The sequence below is a fragment of the Neomonachus schauinslandi genome, chromosome 5, assembly GCF_002201575.2.
Source record: "Neomonachus schauinslandi chromosome 5, ASM220157v2, whole genome shotgun sequence".
Taxonomy (NCBI): Eukaryota; Metazoa; Chordata; class Mammalia; order Carnivora; family Phocidae; genus Neomonachus; species Neomonachus schauinslandi.
This window is the reverse complement of record NC_058407.1, coordinates 88402764-88430075: the sequence shown is the minus strand read 5'-3', so window position 1 is coordinate 88430075 and position 27312 is coordinate 88402764. Positions and strand designations below refer to the sequence as shown.

At 37.2% G+C, this 27312-nt stretch overlaps 1 protein-coding gene across 2 annotated transcripts in view; it reads right to left on the bottom strand.

Moving 5' to 3' along the window:
* Positions 1 to 21219: 21219 nt before the first annotated feature.
* LMO3 (LIM domain only 3) overlaps positions 21220 to 27312 on the bottom strand; it is a 52796-nt gene continuing 46703 nt past the window's right edge. For both annotated transcript variants that reach the window (XM_021690609.1, XM_021690610.1), the window contains exon 4: positions 21220 to 22117. In XM_021690609.1, the coding sequence (XP_021546284.1) occupies positions 22012 to 22117 (106 nt within the window). In that variant the 3' untranslated portion in view covers positions 21220 to 22011. The remainder of the gene's footprint in view (positions 22118 to 27312) is intronic.

Here is a 27312-nt window from a genome sequence, read left to right as displayed (position 1 = left end):
CTCACTACCATATATCTGGTCTCTTTGCATATATTAAATATAATGGCTTTTTCAAAACTACACTAAGAGAGGAAAAAGACTAAGTAAAAGTCCTAAAGTCCTGAATAATCCACAAAGACAATTAGCTCTTTAATAACTTAGAAGCAATTGTAGGATAGGTGACCTTTGACCAATGCAGGGATTAAGGGCACCGACCCCCTCCCCCACCCCGTGCAGTAGAAAATCTGCATAGAACATTTGACTCTCCCAGAACTGAACTACTATTAGCCTACTGTTGACCAGAAGCCTTACTGATAACAATAACAGTTGATTCATACATATTTTGTATGTTATATGTATTATATACTGTACTCTTACAGTAAAGCAAGTAGGAGAAAAGAGTGTTACTAAGAAAATCATAAGGAGGAGAAAATACATTTACAGTGCTGGGTTGAAAAAAGCTACATATAAGTGGACCTGGGCAGTTCAAAACTGTGTTGCTCAAAGGTCAACTGGATTTTGTAAGTCTAAGCCATATGAACTTAGTAGACATCATGTCTTGCATTGACATTATATTTCTCAAAACTTCAGAACTGTGATAGGCCACAGTCAGGTCTGTTGCTTTAAACTTTTGAGTAAGTCCGAGAACTTGAACAAGGAAATTGTAATGTAATGCTAGAGCAGCAAGAGATTAGGAACCAAAATGTTAAGTTCAGGTGATTTGACCATGTGTAACCCATCCCAGTCACTCCTCCACCAGCCTTAAATGATTTAAAACGCAGTAAGTTCTGGAATCTTCTGACTCTATTGGTTTGCTAAGACTCCCAAGCATAAGGAATACATTCAGGGGGGAATATGTCATCAGGAATCTGCCTCTCATCATATCTCCATGTATCCCTCATCTTGCCTACATAGCGTGTATTGAGTCCTTGTTGTGGTCATTCTCCCTAATCCTGGAAACTGAACCAGGCTTTGGGGGCTGGCCCAGCACAACTACCTAACATGTACACGAACTTACTTGATTTTTCCAAACACTATATAAGGCGGGCAAGGAAGGTGATGTTCTCTGCAATTTCTAGAAAAGGAATGCAAGGCTCAAGGGGGTTATGTTATCTATCCAGGTTTGGAGAGCCAGGAAAGAGATGAGGTAAACAGGTATATGTTCAGTAATTTTTCTCTGGGTGTCTTGCTCCTCTGGTCTACTAGAGAGTGTGTCAAGTAGAGTGACTGAGCTGCTTACGTTAGGATGGGTAGGTGTTGTAGACCTAATCAAATTGCAAATTAACAAAATAATTAATTCCAGATCATTTTGGCTTGTTTTCTCCAGGCAAAACAATGTCTATCTTTTTTATTTCATTGGCTACTGCATACATTTTCAGTGGCTGCATTGCCTGGTTCAATGCCTACTGTCCATAGTCAACCAACATATATATCCTTATGTGTGAAACATAACTCAAGGTACACTATCATGAGGGAGAGTTTGGGAGGGGAAGTTATGGAGAGAGTAGGAATGAAAATGAAAATAGACAATGGTCCAAATAAGCTAAAGGTAAGACCTATACTCAAGAAGGTTATCACACAGGAAAGAAAAGTATCCAGTGTTCATGAAGCATTGTTTTCTTTTTCCTAATGTCATATATCTAGGATGCCAGCCATATGTCTGTTCTCTTGGGGTTGTTATCAATTCATGGTAGCTTAATAGCTACAGATGATGAATTTTACTTTACAGCCATTTTTGTCTTTGATAAGTGGCAAAGCCTAATGCAAGAGGCACTGGGTAAAAGGATAGTAGAGAATATGCCTTTTAGTGCTATCAATATATTCTAGTCAACAATACTTAGTAAGGCCTATTACGTGAACCTACTCAGCACTTGACCAGGAAGACTTCCATGCTCGAATGAAAGGGGTTTGCCATAAGGACTAGGAGGGTAAAGCACCCAGGGAGAGTCAATGTGGATTGGAAAAGAGGGTCAAAGGGTGAATGGCATTTTGGTTTAACATCTACTAGAAGACGAAAGTCAAATGAGAGCTCTTAGCCCTGGTGGTTCAGGGACAGAGGGCCTCGATTGACCTGAATCCTGAAGTAGTCATTAATTCACTTAACCTCATTCATTCTGCATATGACCACTAATTTCAGGACACCTTGTGCTTTACCTCGGCTCTTTTCCCCTTTAGTGGCACCTTAGATACAATTCCTTTGTTAGTGTCTCACTGTCTTTCTCTCTAGCTGACCACCAATTCTTACAAAATTGCTTTCGTCTTTCCAAGAGTATCCAGACCCCTGTGACAATGATGACTTGTTCCAGTTCAGAGGTTGCTCACTATTCTTAATGGCTCTCTGGTCTCTTTATTTAGCAACTCAGTGATATTCTGCTAATTCAAACACCCAGAGAAAAATTACTGACCATATGCCTTCTTTCTAATCATACTTCAAGGCTTAGTTAAAATGTTACATTTTCAACAAGGCTGTCTATGACCCCCTTAGCAGAATTTAGTGCTACTCTTTCATGTGGGAATAACAGGTACACAATTCTATCAATTATTATATTTTTACAAATTTTGATACACCTGTCTTTACAAAGAAAGTGGAAATTGCCTGTAGGGCCCAAATGTCCTCCACTGATATAACCCTAGCCCCTAGTGGGGTCTGGTCCTTAAAGAGATGGTCAATGGATATTAGTAGAAAGACCTATTTAAACTTCCTTTGTTAAAATAGTGAAAAACAGAGGACTGAGATGAGTTCTTCTTCTGTAGGCTAAGTGTTTGGACTGTGTTATTTGTTAGAACATAAATGAGTTGGCATTTATGCTCATGGAATAACTTAGAAATCTATAATTGTAAATTCATGCTGATTTTAATGAAATCAAAACTCAAAGTGTGAAACCATCCAAATAAATATAATTTTCCCCAAACTGCTTTGATATGAAAAAGACTCTTTGGCATTGCTCCAATTAACTATCTTAGTCACCCACACAGAAGCAAAAAGACTCCCTCCATCTGATTATAAGTTTCTGCAAATAGCAAAAACGCTCAAAGCATTCCTGGTTGTTCTCTCTGTATGTGCGTTTTCACAACCCAGAGCAAACAGAATGGACTGATTCTGTCATTTGCATGGAAAGATCTGATATATGTCTCATTTTTCAAGCTTTCCAGGTCCTATAAAATATGGTTTTAGCATTAAAAAGAAATCATATAAAATATATTCATAAAAAAGTGATGTTTTTATACTCGGGCTAATATTTTACAACCAAGGCACCTATTCAGAGTTTAATTATAATAGATTCAATATAATGCTATGGTTGCCTTCTAGTCTGCCGGGTTTAGGCGTATTTTTTAAAGGTCTTTGTTTTTTAAAATGTCAAGTCTTTGTTTTATATTCTTCCACCCTTTGCCCACTACCGGTATCCCTGCTTCTGTTAATTGTTCCAAACACCTGCTACAAACTCAGCCCGCGAACAAGCAAAAACTACAGGGAACTTGACAGCAAAACAAATATATACAGATAGAGGAGTTTTATAGAACCTGCCCTCTCCCTAAATGTGTAAACACTCAGACTGAAAAACGAGATTGTCTGCAGATGTATCTCCTGGCAAATGGGAGAGAAGTTACCCACTGAGGCCAGTTTATGGAAGCGGTGAAGGCACGGTAAACATGTCTGCCTACCCCTTGACATGTTGTTCCAGATGGTTGCATAGACACAAGACAGACCCAGTGAGCTGGCTTATTTTCTATCATGAAGCAAAAGGAAGTAACTCTCCAGCGTGGGCTGGGGCAGGGTTTTTCACTGTCCATGTGCGATCTCACAAACAAGTAGCTTTGGAGGTACCCACCCCTCATTATCTGAATGAAAAAAAAAAACAGAAACTTTTCCAGCCCTGGGCATATATCAAATGTCTCTTGGCAAGATTAGAGCTTCACTAAAAGTAAGAGCATGGTCTTTGTCCATGAGGTGATAAATTTCCGGTGCTAGCAACAGTGAAGACTTGGGGAGTGAATAAAGAAATATCTCTAAGCATCTCTTAGGCATGTCATAAAAGGGTACATTCAATATAACATATGAAAAAGTAATGTCTGATGGTGCTCAGGAAAGAGAGGCAGAGAATGGTGATGCTTTTAGTAGTAATTCAGGGAGGAAGCTGCCGTAGATGTTTTCATCACCGAGTATAGGCAAAAGTGTTGTCTCCACCCTGCCTCCACGCCCCCCGCCCCCACCAAAGTGATGATAGAGATGAGTTGCAATGGGAGGGTTTATGATTCCTTCTGGACGAGGACCTAATTTTGAAATCAAACTTAACACTGAAGCAAAAGCGACATGGGCTGGGCAATCACTTTTTATTTAGTTTTTTTTTTTTTTTTTTTGATTTGACAAATCAGGAGAATTCTTAACATCCATGTTCTTTCATCTTTTTTGTTGTGGTTTCTAAAAATGGGAGAACCATGTCATTTCTGAGTGTCTCTCCATACGAAGGTAGAAAGGAAAAGAATGGAGGTTGAGAAAAAAAAAGAAAATAGAGGTTCAAAGGAGAAATGATGTCTTAGGAAGGAAAATGAAAAAGAATCATTAAATGAAACAGAGGGACTCCTTTAGCTGTTCAGGACCTAAGCATCCAGCATTTAGTTTTTAGGGACTGAAATGCCCAGACCTTGCACTCAGGGAGACAGGTTGGTAAAATGTGCAGAAGCTGAGTGTGACTTGGAAGAATGCCAGTATGAATGCACAGAGGCACTTCTTTGTGTGGTATTGTTTCTGTGGGTAAATGCCAAGACTGGCCCTGGGCTAATTGAAATGAGCAGCTGCACGGGTCACATCAGTATAAGGAGCAAGTATTAACAGGTGCAAGGGGGCCACAGGCTTTTCCTTTGTCAATATTGAAGTAAACAGGTAATGCTGTTCATTTGTCTTCTTAAAATGTAAAACTTCAGGCTCAAATTGAAAGCCGCCCTTGGCATCTCCTATGCGTCTGTCGTTGAGTCTAGGGTGCCTCCAGCTTCCTGGTTTCAAAACCAGGCAGTTAGTCATGTCCAGGAGGAAACAAGTTCAGCAGCTCTATCTTCAGGTGTTGATACTCAGGATGGATTGCAAAATCACAGGAACTTCGAGCAGGTGTCAAGTGACTTCCCTGATACAGATTGCATCTTAAAGTTGTTTTTCTTCAAGAAGCCTCTTGTGGGGGGTGGGGAGAAAAGCCCTCATCCATTTCTGATTCCATTCAGGGCCACTATAATCTTGTTCTTGTTTGCTTGCTTGGGGCATAAAAAGCACCAAGGCCAGCCCTGCGAAATGTTTCATTCCCTCTGCGTCCCTCTGCATCCCTGTTGAAGACATTGAGCTAAAATGGTTGCTGAGAGTTAAAAAATTAACATTCTCACCACAAAGACTTCAGATTGGACCCAGGAAAGAATCTATGAGTGGGGTTTAATGATCCATCAAAGCTATAGGGTTTAATTTTAGACCAGAAATATTTTTGTTTATGTTTATTAATGTGTGATATTTTTCAACAGAGGAAGAAAGGGAACTGTGAGCTGTAAAACAGAAGCATAAACAGTTGATTTTATCATCAGGGACAATTAGCCACTTTACACTCAGTTGAAGTGTTCAGGGGTCCACAAAAGTTCATCTCCACCGCAGGTTCTTATTCCAAACAACGCAGGATCCTGCCATTTCCAGAGGGTGGATTAGATAAATGGTTTCTTCCACCTTTCCATAACATGTTTCTACCTGAGCATTCTGACAAGTCAGCTGTTTCACATAATGCATTGCTCATTTCATTTTACATTCTGTCTACAAAACATTCCTGAAAGAACTAAAGATTGTCTGTTTCATCTTAATATTCGGAGTCACTTTTGTACCCAATGTATAAAATTTTGTGTGGCTCCCCTAGGACCTGCCACAAATCCCACAAGAGATTGTTAATAACGCTAATAAGAAATGTCTTCTTGCAGAATCTCAGGTGAATCTAAAGAAAACGTGGTACCATGGCTTGGGACCTTTGGCCTCCACAGAATCTCTCTCTTCTTCCTGCCACCTGAGAACAAAGCTGGTTGAGTTGAGCTGATTGGATTTTGTTAGCTTGTATTTCAAGAAACGAGTCTGATTTTCTGGTTTTGCCTCATTTTGTTTTGTTTTAATGAAGAAAGAGTTGGCATGTGAGAGAGAGGACTCCAATTTTTGTCCATTTTATAGAATCATGGATAATCTGACATTCCACTTTTTTATTCATTTGTCAGGGGAAAGCGTTAAAGATGAGGGTGGGCACAGTTTATGATAGCCTCTGGGTGCGAAATAGAGACTGCACACCCTTGATTTGGGGAATCAGCATCACCTGTCACCATGTCACTTAGATTGATCTGTTGGGAGACCCAGCCACCCTTTTGTCTCTATGGGTTCCCCTGGAAACAGGAACATCTGCTTGCTTTTCCATGAGCCATACTGTAAATTGAGCCTTGCTTTATTCTGAGTTAATTTTTTCCTAAATCTTTTTCTCCTAGCCCATCAGCCTCTTTGGATCATTACTGAATACTTTAGCCATGAGTTATTGATCTGGAGATTTCAGGATTATGTAAACGTTCCAGAATGGTAAATCTCATTGTCCAAGTGAATGATGAACTCATCAAGTCTTTATTAAGCAACTTTCTATGCAAGATGTCATTACAGATGTCGGAGAAGTCTTCGTGCGATCACAGTCTAGTGAGGGCTGCAAAACATATTTGCAACCAATTGTATTACAGGAGCGTGAGTTCTGTAGTAAAAGGATACTGAAAAGGGTGTATGTAACTCAGTCTTCAAGATTAGAGAGGCTTTCCTCATGCGATTTCTGAAGAGCAGGCACTTGGCAGGTGAGTAAGTGTTTGCCAGGCAGAGAAAAAAAAAGTTGGGACATTCCAGGAAGAGGAATCAACAGAGACAGAAATAGGAGGCAACATGGAAGCTGCCTATTTAGGGAAGAGCGGAAAGTTGTGTGGCTGGAACTTAGGGCATATGGGCATATGGTAAGGTGGAAGAAGATAGTCTGGAAAGGGAGATGAAGATGTTTATTATTTCAGGTTTGGAAAACTATGGAATTTTCTACCTTGAGGCAGTGGAGTGCCAACGCAAACTGAGTCAATCTTTAACTTGTTCCTCCACGTAATAAAGAGGTATTGATAAAATAAGCCAAGAAGAGTAACTATAAATGATAAATACAATCTATATGTAATAAATGGGATAGTCTAGAAGAAAATAATATGAAATACATATATTTGATAGGCATATTTGAGATAAAGATGGTGTTTGTTTATATTCTTCCCTCAGAATTCTCTAGCAATACTATCATTTATATAAAGGGCATTTCTCTCCCACAATATAGCCACTGACTCAAGCAAAACATCGGCAATCAACACTGGCTGGATTCCCACCGCTAGGTGCATTTCTAATGTGCTTTTCATTTATCTTTTTATTATGTATTCTAGGGGACTGCATATAGTAAGGGATGGCATATGAAACACGAGGCTAAATGTTCCCTTATGTATTGAGTAGAGCAGGGATAAGGATGGCTTTTTTAAAAGCCAGAAAATAACCTCCACATATCAAAGAATATATAGGCTATGATTTTTAAATCAAGAAATAGAATTGCAGGATAATAAGAAAAGTTTTGAATTCTTTTTCTAAACAATGACTTTTTTTTGAGAGAGAGAGAGAGAGAGAGTTCTAGACTTGGTAGAATCAATGGGACATGATATCCATTCTTAACTTGAACTTTCTCTGTCATTTGATCCCTTGAAAGAATTCTAGGCAGTCAGTTGGGAAATTTGTCTGTACCACCTAGCTTTGGTCTATTCTCCCAAGCTTTTTAAGCCAGGCTTTCATATCCCTGAACCCTACCAGATCTGCCCATACTGGTAAATCTAAATTATTTGTGGGACGAATTGTTCTTGGGTAATCACCCTGTGTCTGCTCTCCCCCACCCCCATTTACCCTCATGTGTTCTTACTGTTCTTACTTTGATAACCTGGATCCTAGTCTTTGACCTTGAACTCAGTGTCTGCCTCTGGTCTCTTTCAGATTTGATTCCCTTATGGGTTCCCTTTCTGGTTCTTTTATTTTCCAGCATTTAAAAAACTCTGCCTTTTGTTTTGGTCCCCCCATTGCCTTAACTTTTCTTATTTTTTCCTAGCTCACCTCCAGTTCCTCACGGTGGCATTCAGATGCCTCCAAGTAGACACAAAACTGAAAATTATACATAAAAGATGGTCATCAATTAATAAGGGACTTTCATAAAGGTTGTCTGTGAGCTTGGTGTTTAATATACACAGCTGGCTGACAAAACATGTCTGGAAAAGATAGGGATATTTAGCAATTTGGGGGAAATACTAAGAATTCTAAAGAATCTTAGTGTGAATAGAAGACATACCAGTTGTGCTGGATCAAATTTTAACATCTTAGATATGGACACAGATGTTCACTTGAGACAAAGAAGAGAACATTTGACTATGCAAATATCATAGGGATTCCCCAGCAATGCATGGGAAAATACCTCTGGCCCATAGTGGAATCATGCAAATTGGCCATGAATTAGTAAAGTTGCCTTTGCATTTAGGAAAAAAGAAGCATGATATTGACTTCATACATAAGCGGCAATAGAAGATGTGGTGCTCATTAGCTATGGCCTTTAATACATTTCACACGAAGCAGACTATGGTGCCCACTTCTGAGTTCCACAACCAAACATACATATATGTGCAAGCATCAGAAATGTTCAGAGGGAAGCCAACAAGATTATCCAAGTTTTGGAAAAGAAGACCTATGAGGAAAGGTCAAAAGATTGGGGATTATTCTGGATGAGGAAAGATTTCACAATGATCTATGAGTATGTTAAGTTTTTTATTCAGAGAATAGTTGATAAACATTTTTATCTACGGCCGCTAAAGGCAGAAGGGAAGGGTCAAGGCTGAAAGTGCAACACAAAGGATTTAGGCTTGAAGGGAGAAATGTTGGTTGATGAAGCCTGTCAGCCGCTGGAGAGAGTTATTTGTTCTCCTTCTAAAGCCTGGGTAGAATGTCAGGAACTTGGCCTAGATGTGTGCTCTTACCTGAAAGCCAAGGATCCACTAGCTGTCCCTCTCATTGGGATAGAACCTATATAATGAGCTATTTCCTTGTCTGGAGACACTTTATTGAAAGAGTTAAGAAAAACCAATCTTACCCATTTATTTTATACTCTGACTTTGAAGCAAGGCTCTAAGTAATCTGTAACACTGATACCTAGCCATCTGTCATTGTACTTCATGTGGTTCCCTGTGTGTGAAAGAACTAAGTGTATAAATGAAATCCAAAATTTCAGAGTCATCGATTCTATCTAGCTGTAGCCCCAACAGCTTTTTTTTTGAGGGAAAAGTGCAAGAAATGGTTTTGAGAGAAGTAAAGACATTAAAGAATAGTCCTGGGGATCGTATAGGACGAATAAAAACTGGTAATTCCAGTTAGCCTTCTGCTTTGATACCAAAAAGGCAACCCCAAAACGACACCTTAATTCAAACTAACATAGTGGAGTAGGGTAACACACAATCTGTTACTCTCATTTATTTAATTCATTAACTCTTGTATATCCCATCAACTTCAGATTAAATTTAATGTTTTACATGAGATTTTTATACTTGAGGAGGTAAGATTTGCCTTCTGATTTCGATAAGTTGTGTAAGTAATACACCTTAAAGAGTTCAAGGTATTACCTTTACCATCCAGGTGCGTAAAACTTTATTTCTTCATGTTTCTCGTCGTGAATTTCTTTTAAAGTGTAAATACTTGTATTTCTAAGTTCCTTTCTAAGGCAATTCAAAAGCCATGAGTCTAAAACTCATCTTCTTCCCCAACAAACTACCACGCCCTCCTGTACTGTGTCTTTGAAGTGGACATTCTCTCCAGCTCTACGCTACTGCTTTTGAATCCACATTCCTTTTAACCATATCAGCTGGTCCCCAACCTATGGTCTCAGCTGCCTCCACTGGAGCTTTCATCAAACCACCAGATTGAATGTCCCCAAATGTAATCTGATCATGCCTTAAAATCCTTCAGAGGCTCCTGATCTTCTGTGGCAGCGATATCCACACCTGATGAATCCTGAAAATTACTATGGAGGTTTTCAAATGCTTAGATCATCGGGCATGAGGACATACCTACTGAGTTAGACTACCTGTTATACACACACATACACATCTATATTTTTAAAGCACTACAGATTTGGAGACCACTCTCCTACCATGGTCTGCAGGGACAAACCCTTCATCATTGGATTTCAATCTGTAACCCCTCAACGTGCTAGTTGCAATTTCTTTAACCCACCAGAATTTCTCATACCTTGAGGTCTTTGCAAGGGCCTGGAAGAGCTTTCCTTCCTTTCCCTAATCTACTGGAATCACGTAGACTTCTCAAGACTCAGCTGCTGTTTCTCAGAATTTATGGCTCATACTCTGCTCCCATAGTATCCTTTCTCTGCTCCCATAGTATCCTGTCCAATCTCTAATTAGAACATCACACTGCTATGGAGCCGTTCTTCCTTGCTTCCCCGGTGAACTGTCAGCTACTTGAGAACAAAGTAGGTCTTGGAAATCTTGGACCCTTTGCATTTCTTTCCTCCTTCCTCTCCCTTGCTTTCCTTTCCTGACATTGGTCCCGAGTGTCACACCATGACTGCTGGGTGGAAAGTACTAAATACATGTTCCTAGAAGCACAGAGAGGAAGGAAAAGAAATGGAAAGAAGTACTCTTGAGATGATGCATTGGAAAATAGTAGATTACTAAGTGAACTTTTCTGCTAACAGAGGAATCGATAGCACTTGGAGAGAAGCATAAGATTAGGCTGGAAGGTCATTACAACATGGAGAGTTTTTATTTGAGGGGCACAACGTTGAAACCAGATTTTGTATTCATAGCCAAAGAAAACAAAATTAATGGATTTCACAAATTTGTGTGTTCATATTTAAATATATACATATATTTTGGTCGGGAAAAGAAGATGAAGTGGGTGATTATTTCTCTGAGATAATAAAAAAATCAAAACTTATTACCTACCACCACCATGTCTTCATAAAGGAAAGGCTAATTGTGTCCCCCCCAAAGTAGGAAAGGTAAATATCACATTGAAGAACTATTTTTGAGTAAATATAGTTATGTAAAATATATGTAAATATTATCCCTTTTTTTCCTGAGGACAAGAGAGAAACTTCATAGATCAGGAATGATCTTCAGACAGGATTTTTGGGACTGGCAGAAAGACTTTCAAAACTTCCTTTATATCCAAAGCAGGGATCTGACATCATCTCCTCAAGGTGAAATAACCTTGAATGGCCTGACATTTGCACAATGGCTTTCTTTTGGATTTGTCTGTAGTTCCAACTAATTACTTGAAAATATCTTTGCTATTTCCCTGCATCCTTCTGCCTATATTATTTATGACAATCTAATAAGAATCCAGCCTTCTCCACTGACCATATGTAAAAGTAGATACATCATAATATTCTAATGGAAATGCTAGCTTTATGTCAAAAAGTCAGGGTAGAGTTTGGGGCTCAGGTAAGAGCAGAAAGAAAATAAGACACAAACACTAGAAACCTTACCTTCTTGCTTCTCTTGTTAGAGGATTATGGGTTCTTATGTGACAGGAAGGACCTGAATTGGAGGGCGAAGGAATGAAATCGTAATGTAGGGTCTTATAAACCAGTGCAAAATTTCCCTTCTCCGAATCAGGCTGAGGCTGAAATCATAAAATTTCCCAAGTTTCTGCAAGCAAGTATATCAGTTAGGGATTTTTTTTTTTTTTTTAAAAAGATTTATCTATTTGAGAGAAAGAGACAGAGAGAGAGAGAGAGCATCAGTAGTGCTCATGGGGTAAAGGGAGAGGGAGGGGCAAAAGGAGAGGGAGACAAGCAGACTCCCCGTGGAGCAGGGAGCCTAATGCTGGCTCCATCCCAGGACCCTAAGATCATGACCAGAGCCGAAATCCAGTTGCATACTCAACCGACTGAGCCACCCAGGCAGGAGGCCCAGTTTGGGATTGTTTTTGACTGCATGTAACAGAAACCCAGCTGCAGTGACGAGAGGTAACCCAACCACAGTGACTAGGTGTCCAGAAGTAAGCTGGACAGTTGACATTCAAGTCTGTTCAAATCTGCTCCCCATTGGTGGCTCCACAATTTCGTCAGTGCCCGGGCACTTTTAGATTTGCAATTTCATCTTCTCCATCATCTATGCTTTAGAGAGTTGGTCCACTTCTTGCTCTCATTTGTGTTCCAGGCAGAAAGACAAAGGAAGCAATAAGGAGGAAGGAATAGAGTGACTGTCAGGAAAGCCAAAAGTTGCCCAGAAATCTTCCATCAACTCATTTTTATACCCCATTGTCCAGAACTGTGTCAAATGGCCACCCGTAGATGCAAAAAGAGCTGTGACATGCACATTTCTGCTTTGGCACCTCACTGTCCCATATGCTGTTAGCAAGAATGGAGCAGGAATATGGATCTGGGGTGGAAAACAAGCAACGTCTGCCACACTAACCCATAGTATTATGTTTCTTTTTTGTCCTTAAAAGCTCAAAGAATTTTTGATGCAGGAATGGAACTCTATGCTTTCCCACGAAATACAGTGTTCCTAACATTCAAAGATTCATCAGAAAGCATACATTTTTTTTTAATCCTCTCTTTTCTAGGTCTGTTTGCTACATTAACTGTAGTAATTTAGGGTAAAAATCCCCAAATTTCGGAGTCACATCTGACTCTTCTCCCTTGTTCTCTTCACATTTAGTCAACTGTCATAGTGAAATTTGCATCTTTTCCATTGCCCCCCCCTTTTCTTCTCCAATCACTATAGTGTGTAGGTGCTTATCGCTTTCCTTGTTTTTTCCAAAAGCTTCTTTTTTTTTTTTCTCAGCGTTTCATTCTTTTTGTTGTTGTTATGTTATGTTAGTCACCATACATTATATCATTAGTGTTTGATGTAGTGTTCCATGATTCATTGTTTGCGTATAACACCCAGTGCTCCATTCAGTGTGTGCCCTCTTTAATACCCATCACCAGGCTAACCCATCCCCCCGCCCCCCTCCCCTATAAAACCCTCTGTTTCCCAGAGTCCATAGTCTCTCATGGTTTGTCTCCCCCTCTGATTTACCCCCCCTTCATTTTTCCCTTCCTGCTATCTTCTTCTTCTTCTTCTTTTTTTTTAACATACAATGTATTATTTGTTTCAGAGGTACAGGTCTGTGATTATTCCAAAGGCCTCTTGACTGAACTGTCAGCAACCCTTCTTGTCCCTCCCTAGTCCACCCTGTACAGTTCAGTTTGAGTCCATCTTGAACTTTGACCTTTGTTATGCCGTATGTTTTTTGAAGATTTTTGTTGGCTTTCTATTGCCTATTGGCTAGATGAGTCATCATGAAACTAATTGCTTGGTGAACTTAAAAGGGTGATGCCTGTAAAAACATCAACATTCCTTCCATTTTCCAATGGTTTTTTAAGACTTAATTTAAATGCCTATTGTGAAGCCTTTCCTAATGTGCCCTGACAGAAGACATCACTTAAATGGAAACAAAAATTAAGGGTTAATGAAGACTAAGAAAACTATGTTTTAAGGTAAATAATAAGCATATTTACCTAAGAAGTAATCAAGGTCTGCATAGATCTGATGATAGCAAAGTAGCATAAATGTGGTCTCATCAAACATCCTTATGAAGAGTGAGGTAAAATCTTCCAGATATGGGTTGTTAAGTCATGGTCTCAGCTCCTGACTTACTCTTCTGTTTCTTTATTCTCTTCTTTTCAATGTCCAACTAAGGTACGGTACTGATATTCTTTCTCTAAGTGATTTCTGTTACTGTTGCTTTTACACTGCGGTTGTTTGGCCTCTGTAATTTTCAGGTTGAATTACGCCTTTCTGGAACACTTCACCTTTTGCTCACCTTGTACTGCACTCTGCATTTTCTCTCAAGCTTTTTATTTTTGGTTTTCTGGTTTTCTTTTCTTTTTTTTTTTTTAAATATTTTATTTATTTATTTGACAGAGAGAGACATAGCGAGAGCAGGAACACAAGCAGGGGGAGCGGGAGAGGGAGAAGCAGGCTTCCCGCAGAGCAGGGAGCCCGATGCAGGACTCGATCCCAGGACCCCTGGGATCATGACCTGAGCCGAAGGCAGACGCTTAACGACTGAGCCACCCAGGCGCCCCTGGTTTTCTGGTTTTCTAAGGTGGTGTCTTTCAAGACAAACTTTTTTTGATTGACACCTATAGTAAAACACACACACACACACACACACACACAAATACTTGAAATATAATCTACTACTAAATCCACCTGGAAGGCATTTGATTCTATGAAAGCCATGAGTTTACTACTAAATTCAAAAGAGGAAAAGTTATACAGTAAATTGTACAGAGTTATAATACAAAAAAGCTAAATATAATGCTATATCTGCCCTGTTCCTTCTACTGAATGTATACACATTTATACAGTATCAATTTGTATTTGTCTCTATCTTCTAAGTAGAGAAGATTAAATGTAGAGAATTGTAAATCAAACCATACTGAAAATGCAAAGTACTAATCAACACAGGTGGTAATGCATTATAGTCATTTCAAAAGAGGGTCCAATAATTTATGCAGGACAGAGGATTAGCCAAATGTCCTAATAGGAAATCTGACTAAGTAGATTCAGTTCCTTATTTCTTGGGAAATAAAAATCTCTAAATGATCCTATAGCTTATAATGGGATATAAAATGGCATACACAATCATGCTAACACACATCAATGTAGGGAGAAGCATTGAGTTATAGGAAATTATCATCTATTTGAAAGGCTTGGGCTTAAAAAAAAAGTTCCATTGATGTAAAACAAGAAAAGCATGGTTAGTAAATTGTTGACCAATTTGATAAGCACTGGCTCAAGATTGAACTGTTTAGAACAGAGCTGTTCATTTTCATGCCCCATCCAAGGCTTATATAGTCAACAACACAGACCCTGTAACCTCAAAGAGTTGAGACAATATCCTCTATTTTTTAAAAGGAATTACTTACTATTAGGGTAACCTCAGGAAGATAGAAATATTAATTTAAATCAATAATATTTTCACAGCTTCAAGCCTTTTTAAAAAATGTTTTGACTCAATGTGAGAATTTCTGTCTGGTTTTAAAATACGTGAAGCTCATTAGATTGGATTTTATTGAAATGTTTAGAAAAATTTGACTAAGATTCTAATCAATGTTTAAATGGTTGGATCTGATTTATTAAATTTACAAGTTTTGGTTTATTAGCTGTTTAAACGGTGTACAAATGTTTAGAGAAATTGCACTTGTTAGAGCTGTATGTTTAATAAATTGGGCATTAAACAAAGAATAAAGAGCAGTGAACAAATTTTTCACACACCCAAATCTCTCAGGCAGAAAAAATTTAGAAATGCCTAGTATGATGCCACACACATAGTTGGTGCTCAATGACTTTTTTTTTAAATGAAGTTACCTGCCTCTTTCTAGGCAACCTTTTCTCCCATATTTTGTTTTTCTCTCATATTTTCTTCTCATGTACTAATTACTGCCTCAGATGTGGTTTCTGTGTCTTCTAGTCCCTGCTACTATTCACAGTAAATTGAGGATACTCTAAGGAGAATACAGGCATTCTAGATTGAGATGAACTTTCAGACAACCTAGCAACTCTGCCAAACTTGGGCTGTGAAAAACTTTATGTACTTTGTGATATTTTAGCAAGTCATGTTGTAATTAATTTACGCTGTCATGCAACTAAAAATTTCTGGGGCTTCCACTGTGCCTTCTAGATTGAGGACAAACACACTGTTTATGCAATTTATTTGACCATATTCCTCTATGGCTGTCACCATTCTAAATCCATCAGTTTAAGTACTAGTTATATACTGAAAATACAGGAACACTCTTGTGGGGTGAAAGTTCCCTTTAAGGTGACTTCATCTGGAATGATTTAGGTTCACAAGGACCCCAATATCTGGAAGTGATGCTGTGGTGATGGCGGCAAGCAGTTGAGGTAGTGGAAGGAAGAACCTCTTGGAAATTTGTCTGCGGTCATATGAGGTGGTAAATAATCGCATTTTGTGGTCTATGTTAAGATATAACTGCTTTACCCACTATGGCTTTAGCCTGGCTTGCCATTGTAATTCTGAGACTAAAGAGTTCCTTACCTATTTGGCAGTTGACCTAGAACTAGCGTCTTGTATAGCGTGGGTATTTTAGACCAGTGAGCACATAGCTTGACACATTTTGCTATCCTGACTTTGTTTCCAGATCATCGTATAGAAGCAAGTTATAAAATATCAAAGACAGGTAACATCCTGATTTATATTATCTTGATTTTTGAGACTGGTGTAGCCTCATCTCCCCATTGCATGCTTATCCTGATGCAGAAAATTGCAGCTTTCTATTCCGAGCTACTCTCAAGTCTATGTTGACTACCTCCTGTTCCTGATCCTCCTATACTAGGGATCCCCTATTCTAGCTATCTACCTTTGTGGCTCAGATAAATTCCTTCATGGTGTGGTAGAAAGAAAGAGCTATCAAGCAGATGCATCTAAGAAAATACGATCACTTTCATTCCCAATTTTCATTTTTTAATGATGACATTAACTCTGAAATATTTGTAATTTTCAACCAAGCACAGATAACTTCCAGATCTTGAGTGGAAAACAATAATAATGGTGATAATGATGACGACAAGTCTGTAAGAGATGGTAGAGTACAGTGGTGAAGCCCGAGAGCCAGAAAACCTATGTTTAAATCTATTTACAAGCCGTATGACCTTGGACAAGTTAAGCAACCTCTCTCTGCTTTTATTTAAAATCTGTAAAATAGGGGTAATTGTACATATGTTACAAGGTTGTTGTGGAAATTACTTGGGCGTGGAAAACTGCCTGATGCATGATGTGTTCAGTGAACTTCAGCTGTTATTAAAAGCTATTGAAGATGGGTCATATGATAATGTTACATGTTACAAAGGGACTGTGTTAGGTGATTTAAAGTATTCTGCAGAAGTAGGGTTAAAAAAAGATTTGGATAATCTATTTTCTGAATGTTTCTTGTTCTCATTTGTCTTTGTGCTGAGTCCATTAAATCTGATACATTTAATGGCAACCACCTTGCCCATAAAGCCAAAATATTCTGTAATCAGCTCTGCTATACCAATTTCATTAGTACTCAGCTCCTCTGCCCAGAATACCAATTGTGTAAAAAGTGCAGTGAATTCCAATTCACTTTTGATTGCAATGATCTGAACCAAACATGAAACCTAGTTGATCCAAAATGATTTGGGCTTTACAATTTTGTGCATTACGCTCAAAACAGGAGTATCTTTGAATTTAACATATTCTTCTTTTCAGAAAACAGAATTCTTTTAACTAAAAACGTTTTTAAAAATTTCAATATGTGTAATTGTTAACACCTGCTATGTGTTACCAACAGATGTTTCTTACTTACCTAAGGGAACTGTTATAATTATTCTATAAGCTTTTTGGAATGGCATTTACCAAGATAGTTGGGAAACTTTAGTTGGTGACTTTGTATGTAATATTTGGCATTTCCTTTCATCTCTTCCCCTATTGCTGTCAGTCTCCACACACCCTCCCCCACGCTGGGCCTTCCAAAAATGTCCGTTTGGGGTACCAAAACTTTTACAAGACTGGTCACGCATGTTTTAGTCTTTGTAAAAAGTTACTGAAATTAAGGTAAGTGTATTCTAAAGCATCGTAATTTTTACTTTTAAGTGTTTTAGCAGCTAATCCTTATAATGTTCAGCCTGGAAGTCTTTTAAATGTAAAAGTACACCTTTTAGATAGATAACGTCCCTCTAATATCTCGGCCTCAAAGGAAGCTAGAGTACAAATGTGAGTTGTCTTTATTTTTCTGACCATTTATAAGGTCATAAGCAATACACCGTCTGAATTCTTCATTTATGATACTAATCACACAATTACCTACAGGCATGTGTTAAATATGACACTGGTTTCAGCCCAATAATGGGCCAATTGCAAACAATGAATAAAGAGAGGCAGCCCCATTTATAACCGCTGTTTCAACAGAGCTCTATTGTAATCATAGTGATCTGAGGGTGACTCATTAATTAATTGATGTTCTTTTTTATTATGTGCTATTGAGTTAATGAGTAATTTGTGTGAGATAATTCTCTGAACACATTGATTACTTGAGATATTTTCTGGGTCCTTCATACCAATGACATGCTGAATAGGTAGAAGATGGTATTTGCTTTTGTGTGCTCATTATTCCTAGGTTTGAGATGAGTCCAAACCAGCGCAGAGACGCACTAAAATGTTCTGATGTCTGGAGGACCCTAAGCCGGCCAAATAAGAGGCTCTTTGAATGCTGAGGGCAAGGCCTGTCACATAGTAGGTACTCAATAAATGTCAATTGAAATAATGCCTATATTAACATTTTGCTCTCTATTGGCCTTAACTTGCATTGAAATCACATTTAAGAAATATCTATAATGGTGTATTTAAGAAACAGTAGTAATCAAAAGGCTTTTGCTAAAATTGTATTCTGTGCTAATGGCCTATTACAATGAACATGCAGATTGTTTTTGCAACTTGCTGAAGTGAATGCTAAACATGTTTGGCCTATATCATTTCAATGAAATTGTTTAAGTGTCTTTGGTGAGAAGAGCCTGCTTTAAGTGATAGTTAAAAGGAAACCACTTGTGCACAGTATGTTTTACCACAGATATAATTTTCAGCACCCTGTTTCATTGCAGGCACAACATCTCTTCCCTGAAAATGTAGGATTTAGTTGAGGTTTTTTGTTTTGTTTTGTTTTAATTCATTATACGGAAAATAGGAAATTTGAAATTGAGTCTGACGACAGCAACACAGTTCCTTTCAGGAAGATCACTGGAAATTTGTGTAAATGTACAAAATTACACCCAGCAATTTGCTACCTTCCTTTTTGACAGTTTTATTTTTCCCACAAAAGTAAATAACAATAAACTACCTAGCTCAGAGATCTTAAATATAACTTTTGGAGAAAGCATTTGAGGTACCTTGTCTAGGCTTGTTATGATTTACCTTTTGAAAGTAAGTGTCCTTACACACTTTATTCTTTTTTTTCAAGCGGACACAACGTACGCTTTCTAGATATTATCTTAGATGTTGCCAATTAAGTGCAATCAAAGAGTGTAATACCCCTTTTATTAAAAACATAAATCCAGATATAAAAAAAATGAATGAAAGAATCCAGCAGATATTTATTAAGCAAGATGAAAGTGAAATTACAAACACAGGTCAGCTTTTAAACTCAGCCAGCACTCTGGTGGAGTGGAGGTGCCTGGTCCTTCATCATAGGCAGCCTCTCTGAGATGCATGTTAGGAAGGGAGCTTTCAAACTGCTTGAGAAATCAAAGCTCTTTTGGAGGTGTCCTACTGGAGGCATCGGGCAAGAAGCTAAGTGACGTCAGGGCTACACAACACAAAGAGGAAAGGTGACGACAATTCAGGGACTTTGCGTAGTCAAGACAATTAGGTTAGTACTTCAGGTCAAAAATGCTACTACTTATGGGCAATTAGCTATAAAATGACCCATTTCTGTCTGGTTTCACAATTTCATGGAGATTAGAGATAATCTAAAGAGATTAAGGCCTTAATCTTTAATCCAGGTAATTTTGCTTGTAGTGAAAAAAAGCATAAGAATTAATTCCCGAAGGATTTGGGAAAAGAAAAGGCAATAAAAACTTGTTTGGTCTTTGGGTGCAAGGATATTGAACAGCTTCCAGGAGCTAAGAGAAGTTTGTTCCCAATTTACAAGTATTTTGACATATTGATAAACATATGCAAAACCATTTAAATCTAAAAATGATCATTTGAAAAAGATACTGGCAATTACAATTTGACATCCACATGAATTTCAGATACCTCTTAATGGGGGCTCGCAGGGCTGGTTGAGAAAAACCACTTTTCACGGATCCCCTGCCCCCCACCACCTTTTGTTCGGTTTGGGTTTTGGTTTTGGCTATGCGAGTCTTATCATGAAAAAGATGTAAGGCTCGAAGGCTAAAATAATGGTTACTTTGTGGGCCCCAAATAGCTATTTTTGAAATTTTTTTTTTCAGTAAATCTCAAATCTGGGGGACATGTGACTTGAACACTCTTAACCATGAAGTATTTGTAAAAATACATATCATTCACTTTTCACAGAACTATTTCTGAAAAATGAGAGGCAATATCCAGATTCACATGCATGTTCATAATAAAGCTTTGTTTTAAAACAAAAATCCACACCAGCATTATTTTCAGTTTAATATTTTGGCCCCAAACCAAGAATTCAGGTATCACATTTAATTTTCATCTGCAATGCATCTATTGGCAGGACAAAATATGTATGCAAATAACACTGGGAAATATTGTTTCCTATACAAGTAATCAAAAAAGAAAAGAAAAGAAAACCCACAGCACTAAATTTGCTCTAGCAAAAATATGCTTCATTGTGCCTGTGTCAAATTAGATTTGTTGAAAAGTAGTTCTATTACAGGGAGCAGAAGCAAAGAAGCAAAGTGTGAGCAACCCAGAAGAAGGGATCATAGTCTTATTTTTATTTCCTTAATTGTAATTGAAATAATCGGTCTCCATAATTTGTTTCTAGAAACCTTTCTTCTTTATCATCTATCATGTTGGTAAGGGAATAATTTTTCACCTTTAAAACATGGAATGACAGATTTCAGCCTTAAGTGTGATATATATATTCTGAGCGGGTAGCTATTTAAAGAAAGCAGTAAGAGTAAGACATGTCAAACTTTTAAAGTCTTCACTTTTTGAACATTAAAATAAGTGTCAGGTAAATACAGAAAAATATATAATCACCAGTTCTCAGCTCTTTGACAATCCCTTTGTTTCTCTTCTTCTAGAAGATTCTGTGAGCACTATGTTGCTCTGATCAAAAAAGTAAGCTCACCACTCAAATATCATCATAGCTTCAGTATGCATTATCATGGTTTCAGTAGATTTGCACTAAAATCCTTTCAGTGCCAGAAATTTGTCAAGCCATCAAGTTATTAAACCCTTAGCTCTCAGGGAGAAATCTGGGCAAAATTTGTACAAGAAATTTATCATTTTAAAATTATCTCATAATTGTGGTAACACTTGTCTAAAGTAACCCTTTGGAAAAATTTTACATGATACCCAAAGGCACTAGTTTACATAAGGGGTAAGTGGCTGAAAAACAAAACAAAACAAAACAAAGCCATTGTGTAGGTAAAGAGCACACACACACAAAAAGGATATTAAAAGGATAATTGCTAAGCTTTAAAGTTATTCTAAAAATGGCACTTTTCACGTTGGTATAAAATGAAAGTGCTTTAAGATGAAATTTTTATGCATTTTTAAAGCTGATCTTTAACCCCCTGAAAATCGGGGGTTATAATGAGAACACTGATAGACTCTAAATCATAGTGGCAATAATAGTGGATGTTGCTAAAATGCTTTGTGTGTGTCTTCATTTCTTCTTCTTTTTTCTTTTAGTATTTTAATGTTGATAGACTTGCTTTATCTATATGTGCATCATTAGTGAGATTTGCTCTTCAATTCTTTACTAGAAAGTTATAGCTCATTTAAAATAGCTGGTAGATACAGAAAGCATAAATATACAGTAAGTTTAAACACTGATTGTACTAAATGCAACAATACAAAGAAGCAAACAGAACACAAATGGTAACACAATAAAACTGTATTACATTTGTGCTTCAAATATTACAATACATTATATACAATAGTCGAAAATAAACATCTCATGCCAAGTGACACAAAAACGAATAGCAAGCAAAAAAATCCAGCAATATGTACATTACTTTTTTCTTTAATAATAAACATTCAACTCTGAACTGGGGCAATTTCACTACATACAGATGCAGTCCGCCTTTTATTCCATATAACCATCCTGCTCTCCTATATCTACGCTATTCAGTAGGTTCCTGTGTCAATTCTTATATACATGTGGAGCAAAAAAGATAAAAGAATGTAGTGCTTTGTATTCTTAATGGGGTGATGTTGATAGATCAGCGAACCTGGGGTGCATAACCTTCTTTCATTAAACCTTCTTCGTAGTCCGTCTGGCAAAGGATCATGTTATTCTTTAGGAAAAATTTGTCTCCAACGCAAAATCTGAAAATATTTTAAAAAATAAAATGTTTAAGATCATTTCACTCCGATCTATAGATTTGAAGATTTCTTTTCCTTGTAATAATGTCACACAGTAATTCCCTGAATTTGAGAGCTTGGTTTAGAGAGTTGCCTTTATTGTCAAAATTAAACCATGTAGGTAATTTAATGAAACATTGCACACAAAATTTGAAATCCTACATTTATATATAAAAAGCATAGGAAAATCAAGGAAAACACCTTGGGCAGCAGAGGTGATTTTATCACTACTTTGGAAAGAAAAAAAAATAACTGATCTATATTTACAGTCATTAAAATAAAAGAAAGAATGATAATAGTATTTCACTGCAGTGATTATGGAAGATTTCACCATTGGCCATTTATTCACTTTATTAAAAAAAGTAAAAGGCATTAAAATGTATCCAACAATTAGAAAGAGGCCCATTTTAAAGCTTCCCATTTAAAGCTTCCTTTTACTCTCTGTTATTAAAATGTGATTAAATTCTAGTAATCTGGAAGTGATTGTTCTGAAGGAAAAGTTGTTTTAGCATCAGACTCTGAAGCTGGGCCATATTCCTTTGTTTGTGGCAAGTTCACCAACTATAAAATATTAAATGTCATTTCTTAGCGCACTCCCAATTAAACCAAAGGGAGTAACCTGAATGAACTTCTTAATTTTGATGTGATAAATAAACTAGTTTCCAGTGGCTAATTATGTATTTTATTCTATAAAGCACTGTTTAATGTGCAAGATTGTAATGTTTTTAGTAAGTGCTCTTTTTGTATAATTTCCCAGCGGTGACACTTTGGACACAATTAAGGTCAGAAATAAATGCTTGTGCTGTTTCCAGTACATTTAACAATAAAGTAACTCTGGGGAGATCTGTATATATTTTTAATTGTAACAATTTAACCTTCAAACAGCAGTGTCTAGTAGAGTTGACCCAGTAAAACTACTTGTAATTATACAAGTTGACCTCACTGACCTTTGATAGTGGTCTCTCTTTATCAGATAGTCAATTTCGAATGATGTTCAAGCAGAAATCTTAGTGGATAGATTAAATTGTGTAGTGAAAGCAACCCTTTAATGTTTTGTGAAGTTGAAGGTTTAAATGAGGAGCAGTTGGACTGATTTACATTTGCAAAGATTGGAATGCTAGACACACAGTGAACCTATTTATTTTCCAACTGGGTAGCTTTGGAAATTTATCCTTATTCTAGCTAAGTAGATAGAGGGGAAAATAGTGTAATAAAAAAAAGTAGATTGAAAAGAATTAGCTTTCCTCTTAAAGGAAGATTGGTCTGTTTGTTTGTGGAATTTACTTTTTTTCCCCAGGATTACTGCCTGCTGATGATGTTGATTGAAAGTACAGACTAAGAGCTGATCTTGAAATCCTGGAGTTTGCGGTCAAGGCTATTGGATAGAATGAACATTCAAGTTTGAACCTTAAGTATATCTTCTTTTTATTAGTTGCAAACTATAAACTTTAAATATTGTGCTTAAAAAGTGGTGTGTGAGTAAATGAGGTTTTGTAGATTATCCTGATCATTAAGACATGTTGAATAAAAGGAAATATTTCTTCTGTTGGACAGACCTAAGTAGCCAAATTAGATACTTATCTTTTATGTGAGATTACATAAAATAACATGTAGGATATATCTGATTACTGTTCAAAACTTTCAATTTATATTACTGTTGTAATTAATTTGAGCTAATAAGCTAATGATAAAATAGCACATAAAATAAATAAATTCAACAAATACTCTTGTGTTCTAGCTAATATTACTGAGGTCTTTTTTTTCCCTAAAAACCAACTGAATTGGAAATATTCTTTCAACTCCATATTGACTAAAATTTGGCTTCAATTTTCTAACAAGCCCCCAAATTCTATTCACTGTCAAAAACAAAATTTTTTTTTAAAATATGCTCTACTTGGGGCTTGAACTCACAACCCAGAAATAGTCACATGCTCTACTGACTGAGGCAGCCAGGAGCCCCAAATAAAACCATTTTTTTGGTCATGTGAAGTTATGTCATTCTTACCTTCAGAAGCCTTGAAATTTAGATAATTTTTGTTTGTAGATTAATAAATTCAGGGTAATTATCATGAGAAAAGCTTTGAACCAAGAGCCTGGGGATCTAGTCCTGAGCCCTGATGCTACCCAATGCAAATTATAGGGTTCATTTCTTACTCTCTCTGAGTCAGCTCTGTGTGGGTAAGATAAAACAACTACATCACTGAATTGTAGGGATGTTAAAATAAGAAACATGTGAGAGGCAGAGAGGTATATTGCAACAAATAGAGTTCAAATCCCAACCTTCCACTTACGATACTGAAGATGAAACTTCATTTTTTCTTATCTTTAATATAAGTGACTTTTTATTTATTTATTTATTTTTAAAGATTTTATTTATGTATTTGAGAGAGAGAGCACGAGCAGGAGAGCACAAGCAGGGAGAGCAAGCAGAGGGAAAGGGAGAAGCAGACTCCCCACTGAGCAGGGAGCCCGATGTGGGGCTCGATCTCAGGACCCTGGGATCATGACGTGAGCCGAAGGCAGACACTTAGCCAACTGAGCCACCCAGGCACCCCAGTATAAGTGACTTTTTAAAGTGTATGGTGAAGAGTAGAAATGAAGTACGTAAAGCCTTACTTTAATATTTGGAGTGTAGATAATTAAAATAGCCACCTTTTATAAAACACTTACCATGTGCTAATGCTAAGCATGTGTATACATGATTACTTTTATTCCTTATGTTCAACTGAGAAAGTAAATATTATTATGGCCTTTTTCAGATGAAAAACCTAAGGCTTCCTCCCAGAATTAAACAACAAAAAAATTGCCAAGTTTCCATAACTAGAATGTGTATGAGAGAGAAAGGAAGGGGACTCGGGTCCCTTTGGGCTCAAGACCCATGCTTTATGTGGAAGAAGAAAAGCATAAGGCTATGAAGTTAATACAGGTTTTTTGTATTGCTAATATTCCTTTGCATAACTTTAAAAAAAGTCTACCTACCATTCAATGAGATGTTGGTAATATAAATGGGACTCATTTAAAATAGTCCTACCTAAAATATTTTGTTGCTAATGTTGTCATCTGGACAAAGTACATTTTATGGGCATTTCAATTTATACTGGAAAGTCAAGACAAAACAGAACATGGGTGAGAAATGTCACACTTACGCATATAACTTAAAACAGTTTTGAAAGCTATGGTTAAAGTAGATTATAACTGCTTTGCGATTAGGATTGGTACACTCCTTTTTTTTTAAGATTTATTAATTTATTTGAAAGAGAGAGAGAGAGAATGTGGGGGGGGGGAGAGGAGGGCAGAGGGAGAGGGAGAGAGAAACCCAAGCAGACTCTACACTGAGCACGGAGCCCAACGCAGGGCTCGATCTCATGACCCTAAGATCAGGACCTAAACCGAAACCAAGAGTTGGACGCTTAACTGACTGAGCCATCCAGGTGCCCCTGGATTGGTATACTCCTTTAAGATGTTCCATATATAAACATGAAGAAATTAGAGAAACAGCAATGCAGATGTTAGATGCTTAACAAAATAATCTATAACTGATCTTGTGAGAAAGTCTAATTTCCAATGTTACGAGCTCCTTATGAGATTTAGCACTGGCAGAAAAAATATTATAGAAGCAGTGATGGCCAGAGGATACTGTAAGTATATTAATAGGTCAGGCTAAAATTCCTGAAAATAAGCTGATAATCTTCCTTGTAATCTAATCCTAATTGCTTGTGGTGTAGTCAGTTCAATTAATTTTGCCTTCATTAAAAAAAAAGAAGTATGTTAAGGAATAAAAAGATGCCCAATCAGATTACTCAGTCATTTAATCTTGGTGTTTTGGAGTTAATAATAATAGATTTAATTTCCAGATATTTTTGGAGTGATTCTAATTGAACTCATACAGTCTTAGAGACTTGAGAAGTACAGAAAATAAATATAATTAACAAATCACCCTTATAAAATATGGGGCTTAGAGTAGTTTTAAGCAAGTTACCAACAGCTTCTGCAAAGCCTCCATTTGTAACCTCCTGTTCACATCCTTTCTAAGGATGGAAATGTTAACTTAGTCATCTTATTTCCCTGAGGTCAGTGGCTATCAATTATAATTAGTTCCTAACTCCACAATACTTTAGAAAGGGTGGGGGGGATCCAGTCCATATTTCAAATGTCTCTATTTTCTATGTAGCATCCTCAGCTACTAAAGATGGAGATTTCAATGCTGCACTTTGTTCTCAATAAGAGGTACTGTTTATATACCCATCGTCCCACCTCTATACGCTGTGAACGAATTTACTCTCTTCTCCCAAAGACTGTCCAGTTGTCATTACATACTTCATTCCTGATTCAATCCTTTTCTGCACCAACTTACACTACCCACAGCCCGAAACCTACTACAAATTATTCAAAGTCTACCTTGCTTTAACTTCATCATATCTATTCCCATTTATATCCACTCAGTCAGAAAATAAAATACCCCTCTTGAAAGAGTCCAGGGCCCTCATATCAGCTCTGAGTCTAGAGACTAAAGCCAGACTGTCTGGGTTCACATTTTGAGTCTACCATTTTCTATCATTGTTTTCTGGGGCAAGTTACTTAAATTTTCTGTACTTTAGTTACTTCACTTGTAAAATGAGGGTAATAATAGTATCTCATTTTATTGAGTATTAAATGAGCACATGTAAAACAGAACAGTATCTGGTGTATGATCATCACTATATAAGAATTCTGCTATCATTATTATTTGTTAATGATAATCTTTTCACCTTTGCTTAAGCCATTCCTTAACCAGGACTATTTCTCCCTTTTTTCCATCTGTTTAAATTCTAAAAATTCTTTAGTTTCCATTCCCTCCATCAATATTCCCTGACCATGCCAACTCATTCTGATCTTTCCCAAAGCGCTTATTTATTGGCATATCATTTAGTTTGGCATTTCAGATTTTCTCATGAATGGGTAACAAGTTTCCCAATCTAGACTGTGGTGCTGAGCTAAGTGCCCATGAGTTATATTTCTTTTGAACCGTTTGAAATACTACCATAAATTATACTACCACTTGAGGTGGGTGGTCAGTAAATACTGGTTAAGACATATTTATTCTGGCACCGAATAGCTTTAAATAACAAAGGTATTTTAGATAGATAATTTAAATTTGTGTTCATTTTGACTTTCATTCA